Consider the following 6458-nt stretch of genomic DNA (forward strand, 5'->3'; position numbering starts at 1 on the left):
AGCAAAAAATTTCTGTAAGCGAGCAGAAAAAGACATATCAGAACAACTATATACTCTGAGATATGACAGCATCCCACAATCATCCCAGCAAAGTAAATACTGCAAGTGACGCAGGCAACTGAAAATAAATTTGATGGATGACAATTATTTGTATTGCATCAAATACACCGACTTAACAATTTAGTCATTCCTGAGAGGCTATGTGACAGTTCATTTGAAAGCTTGTAAAAAGGTTTTCAGGGTCAAGAGTGGCCAAAGAATTTCACAGGCAATTTATTAAATTTATTAGATTGAGAAAATGTTGTATAATTCTGCAGAATGATTCTGCTTGTCTTAAAGACAGTCCAGGCTCTCTCATCTAGAGGATCGGGCTTTTTAAAAAGCAAAGTGCAAAATGGTCATTTTCAAAATTAAAGCTAAAATGTGAAACAAATTGTTACTGAAATTATTTAACTGAATATTGTACCTACTGCAATCTGAAATGGAAGTAATCAATACTATCTTAATATTACTTATCTTATGTAAGCATTCTCATCAGCTACCATGATTTAGGAGACTGCTGAACTAATTGACTTATCATACCTGTCAACATTAATTCAATAGCATTCCAAGGTAATAATCAGTATCAATCTAATTATATCAGTAGTCTCCTGTAAACGAGTACCAATTATTTTAATTAAAATATTAAATATTTAGAAAATAGATAGGAACATATATTAATAATTCATACGTTTAATTTGAATCTACCTGAACAAGCATAATTCCTGAACAACAAAGCTTACTTTCTTTGTATCTCCCTTTAATATTTCCAAGCAGATTTCCAGACACAAAGTAGCAATCCAATACCAATGATAGGAAAACCACAATATCTATAGTCTACTTTTATATAAACACATATGGACTTGCAGTCTGTTATTGGTTGTACCCACTTAAAAACTCCTCCAAGAATATTCAATGGATAGATTCTCTATTTTATAAATGTAAATAGGTCAGCTTAGGTTTCCTACAAAACTTCATTAGCCATCTACATGGTTGGCTCTAACATCAAATCCCTCAATTCCTGTGCATTCTGAACAAGATGAGATCCCTTCTCATCTCCTTTACAGGAAAACAACATGAACCACTCACCTACTACAGTAATACAATTTCAGAGATTTTACCACTTTTTTCCCCCCTTTATTTTTAAAGCTAATCTTAGAAAACTCCCTACAGGTTTTCCACCATGTTTCACAAAAAATAAAGGCAATTTGTTCCATTTGTGAGACACAATCACAGAATCATTCAGACTGAAAAAGATCTCTAAATTCATGGAGTCCAACCTTAGATCAAACGCAACTTGTAAACCAAAACATGGCACTAAGTGCAGTCATCTCCTGAACACCTCTAGGGATAGTGACTCCACCACCTCCCTGGGAAGTCTGCTCTTAACAACCATTTTTGTGAAGAAATTCCTTCTGACATCCAACCTGAACCTCCCCACGGCACAACCCAAGGCTATCTCACCCTGTCCCTAGTTGCCTGAGACAAGAGGCTGACTCCCACCTGGCTACAAGCTCGAATTAATACCCCTAGCTCCCCTGAATCAACATAATTTAAATAGCAAGGGAAGCAGGGCCATCATTTGAGGCAACCATAATGTGATTGAAATGCCAGGCCTGTTTTCTAAACCTTTAGCTAATATGAATCAAATTGGAGGACAAGAAAGCACACCACAGGCTATGAACTAGTATATTGAAGCACACCCAGAAGGTCTGACTACCCAAAGAGGGCCTGAAGAGTATTAACAATAGTTAAGTAGTTTCATGTTAAAATAAGACATCCTTGGAAATTTTCATGCAAAAAGCATTTCAGATGACTTATTAAGATTACACTTCATATTGAAATCCTCATTCAAAGTCAAGAAACATCACTGCAATCATCATATCCATAATCTTTACCCTCTGATGAATATACATCAAGATACATTACTTTAACATAAATTAAGAATACTAATTTTCTGTAACACGAGACATCATGCCACTCTGTACCAGATGCCCTTAATGCAACAGAAGGCATGAGGAAAGAACATTTCCAGATGTAAGCTGAATATTGACAACATTAAAGTGCATATAGTAAGGTATATGCTTAGCCTAACGAAAAAGAAAATTGTGAAGAAAAATGTTGGAAATGCAACATGCCAAAATACCGTTATCAGAGCTGTAAGTACAAATTTTCCAAAGAAAAAGAAACTTAACAGGAAATTTAAACAACCAGTTTGTATCAATGTTTAGTGATTTGTTTAGGTTGATTTTTTGCTTGGTTTTATTGTTTTTTGTTTTGTTTAATAAAATTAGAGGCAAGAGGTACAGTTATGGTTCATGTACATGATGCAGCAGCAGTATCTTGGCTTCACTCGTGGCTAACTGTGTGACTCTTAGGCAAGAACCAGGCACTTCACAGCTATGCTGGTAAGTCCTGCAAGAACTGTCATGGAGCTTCCAGCCTATCTCTGGTCAAAACAGTGTCCTGCTGCCCAGGAAGAGTGCAAAGAATAAAACACAACAGAAACAATCCAACTGCTCACCACCTGCTGACTGATGCCCTGCCCATGCCTGAGCAGCAATCAACCCCCCACGCCCAACTTCCCCCAGTTTATATACTGAACATTCTACAGGTTGTATGGTATGGAATATCTGCTTGGCCAGTTTGGGTCAGCTGTCCTGGCCATCCTCCCTCCTACCGTCTTGTGCATCCCCTCACTGGCACAGCATGGGCATCTGAAAAATACTTGATTTAGAGTAAACACATTTAGGAACAGCTAAAACAGTACATTACCAACATTATTCCCATACTATATCCAAACCACAGCACCGAACAAGCCACTACAAAGAAAATTAACTCTATCTTGGCCAAAACCGGGACAGAGGACTGACTCCAACATAAATTAATTAGCGTGTAATTAGAGCCCTGAGTTACCTAATCCCAGTTTGTCCCCAGTCCATTATCCTAAATTACCTAGTTCAAGTCTTCCTGGGGCTGGGAACCACAGGATAACATAAGATGCAAAGCAAGTCTCACAGGCCAAAAATGTGAAAGTCTGATTTAAATATCACACTTGAAATAGACTATTATTTGGGTGAGAAAAAGACCCCAGAACAAAACAAAAATTAAAGATGAGAGGAGACATGCTAACTATGTGCTAATATCTCCTAGCATCTTGTTAGAAGACAGACATATTTGCAAAGTTCTTTATACTCACACACTCAAAACAGTTATTAAATTAGTTTCCTTTCCATGAACATATCATATCTAATAGCACTAAATGTCAGGTTTCAAAATTAAACTTCTGTTACTTGTAGTCTAATTTTTGTCACCATTTTCCCTGTAATCTACTCTTAAAACGTTTCAAAACTGAGAAATATTTTCACTATTTGTTTACTTCACTTTAAAAACGGCTAAAGATATTTCAATGTAAACATTTCAATGTTTTCTGAAACTATTTTAAGGAAGATTTTAGCACTGAAAATAGTAACCTGTAACTTGTCTCTTCAGCTTACGTTAAAATTGAAAGCAGTGATGCGGAAACATTTCAGCAGTATCAAGTAAAAGGCAATTGAGAATCACAATAGCATCAGGCATTTGAGAGGTAGGTACAAATTTTTCTGATTCGAGGATCTATCAGTTGGCACAAGAGGCAATTAAAATACACTTATTCCTTTCCTCTGTAGAGAATACCAGGCAGTCTTCCTCCTGCTTATTCTTGATGCCCCAGCCCAAGTTACTTTAACCCACAAGATCTCAGCTACTGCAGGTAGAAGGGATGGGGCAGTTCTCCTGCATCACCCGTCCACTGGTAAACTGGGAGGCAACGGATTCTACCTTTGCTAACCACCTTCCAATGCAAAGCAGAGCAGAATTTCCTTCCACAGAAAGAAAAATAGTTTTGAGATTCAAAAGTACTACCAAGCCAGTATTTATATAATATATCTAAATTTGATTTATATAATAATATAAATTTGATTTACTTACGGTATGGCTTGGTACCAGGGAGCATGAAAAATAATGGGAAGATTGTCTATACATCTGTCTCTTGCAGCTGTGTTTATGCTTTAACTGAAGTTTCTCTTCTGTGAAGAGAAACTTCTCTTCTGCCCTGTGGACTTCTTGGGACCTATTAATATGCTGGTATTTGTTGGGGTGCAGGCATGTGGGGAAAGCACCTCATGGGTCTCCCTGCTCTGCTGCTTGTGAAACTTGTTACAACCTCATCACTTGGGAATGATCTGTTTTTCTCTCCTTGGTGAAATCAAGCACCAAGTTCAGGCGAAGGGGTGCTAAGCAGAGAAGCAATGTTCACATTAAGACTTGTTCCCTTAGGCCACACTGAAAAAACGTTACTCAAAAATGAAATGCAAGTTCACCGGGAAGCCATTTACACCTATGTACTTAGTTAATTATAATGATACAATTAGTTATGTATGTAGTTATAAATATTTATATAGACTTATATAATGCATTTTTATAGATCATACAGATAATGGTGCGAGTATTTTTATTTATATATTTATACATAGCTAATTATATAACTGATGTCACTCTGTTACATATACCTGGGCGTGCATATATATGATCACACACATCCGAGGCACGGCAATGAGAACCGTAAAAGATAACCTGCCTAGAGACATGGAGCTACAAGGCATTCTGCAGCTCTATAAGGAACTCGCCCTCACGGGAGCATGCCCGAGGAGAGAGAATCAGCTGGGCTGGAAAAGCCCTTTGAAATCTCCGAGTCCAACCTCCGAACTGCTGCGACCGCCCGGCGTCCCTGACCCTGCGGGGCTCGCCCCGCGCCCCGCCGGGCCCCGCCGCTCCCCCCGCCGGGCACTTGCCTCCCATTCCCGCAGGAAGCGCTGGGCCTCGGCGGGCCCGGCCGCCTTGTGCCTCCGGAACTCCTCCTTGACGTAGCGGTCGCCCAGGGCGCGCAGGGCGGGCGGCAGCGCGCGGTGCAGCTGCAGGAGGCGGCGGTACAGGCGCCGCGCTCCGCCCGCCATGGCGGCGGCCGTGGGCCGGGCCGAGGGCCGGGCTGCGCCTGCTCCGCCGGCCCACACAGCGCCCGGCTTCCCGGGCGGCCGAGAGCGATTACAGCCGTACCGAGCCGTGCGGTTGCAAATAGCAGTTGTAAAAATGCACGGAGGATGCTGTTCCACAAAGACGGGTGGGGGTGGCAGCGATCACGATATCTATATGGACAAAGTTCATTTTTGCCTCCAGGTTCACCACCAAAAGAACGAAAAGTGCACTTTATACCAGAGTAGAATGTGGCACAATAATTAGGCCACTAAGTCCAAGCTTCGTACGCTTAAATTTGATTTACTTACATTTTCACTGAGATGAGTCGTAGCAAGAAACTTAGTGCCTCCGTGGGGCTGCTTGGGACTCTTAAAAACGAGATTCACTTAATAAATTATAAAAAGAATTTAATATAAATAAAAGACAATTAGGAGACATAAGAAATAAAGCAAAGGGTTAAAACGGCCGGGTGCCTTGGCGCGCTGCCAAGAGCACACCTGGTATCCCATGGATACCCCTTTTATCCCCTCCTTGCTGTGAGGGGTTAATGCATATTCAAGCATGTCCCCTCCCTGGTTCCGCCTTCTTAGATCATGCTTTTGCACAGTCTCAGTTTCTGCTGGTCATCATAATTTTTTTGCTGGTCATCATTATTCTTGCTGGTCAGCATTCTTTTGGAGTCTGGTTTCCTTTTTTCTGCAGATGGTCAGTTGTTGATAAGGGTCTGGGCCTCTCATCCTTCTTCTGAGGGCAGATGGGTTTCATATCTTCCGCTGATAACAGTTTGGCTTCTATTGTTCTCTTGATAAGAGTTTGGGCCCCACTGTCCTTGCCCTCTGGGGTTCCCTTGCCTTGTACCTAGGAAATTCTTTTAAGCTTAAGACTTGTTAGCAAGAAAAAAGTACATACATAGCTAAAAAGTATTTAACATATAATATTCATCTGCGAAAGCCAATATCACAATACAAATTTATAACAGGACTCTGTTGCCACCACGTTGTCACTACCGAGCTCCTGCTTTCTCCTACCTCCTACTTACAGCTCAAACTCCAGCTCCCTAGCTCTCCATAAAGCTTTTTCAGCAGCTTAATATCACATCCAACTCGCCCATGTGGAAAAACCTTGAAATGTCAACAGTCACAGATATTATGGAAAAAGCAGTCAGGCAGTGGCAGCAGTGGCAAAAGTCCTGCCTCATTACGGGTGAGCGTTAAGCTCCTTCCAGCCAGTGAAATTACTCATGATTCAAAACAAAAAGGAAATATTTCCACAGGGCTGGAGAGCATTAAGCTTTACTAAAATATTGGGAAATTACATAAAAATGTACTGCTTCATGGAAGGCCCAAGTTATTATATGAGAGCAACAGAGTAAAGAGCAAAGTAGAGGCTATATTACTGTCTACTAT

The 6458-nt window shown here is 40.6% G+C and overlaps 1 protein-coding gene across 1 annotated transcript in view; it reads right to left on the reverse strand.

Annotated features, from left to right (window-relative positions):
- The window catches only part of SDHAF3 (succinate dehydrogenase complex assembly factor 3), a 29147-nt gene extending 24106 nt beyond the window's left edge, over positions 1–5041 (reverse strand). Inside the window, exon 1 of the mRNA XM_005518819.3 lies at positions 4872–5041. Coding sequence (XP_005518876.2) covers positions 4872–5033 — 162 coding nt within the window. The 5' untranslated portion in view covers positions 5034–5041. The remainder of the gene's footprint in view (positions 1–4871) is intronic.
- Positions 5042–6458: the final 1417 nt, after the last annotated feature.

The sequence above is a fragment of the Pseudopodoces humilis genome, chromosome 1 (genome assembly GCF_049639895.1).
Source record: "Pseudopodoces humilis isolate 2021_Gansu_Grassland_sample_001 chromosome 1, ASM4963989v1, whole genome shotgun sequence".
Classification (NCBI taxonomy): domain Eukaryota; kingdom Metazoa; phylum Chordata; class Aves; order Passeriformes; family Paridae; genus Pseudopodoces; species Pseudopodoces humilis.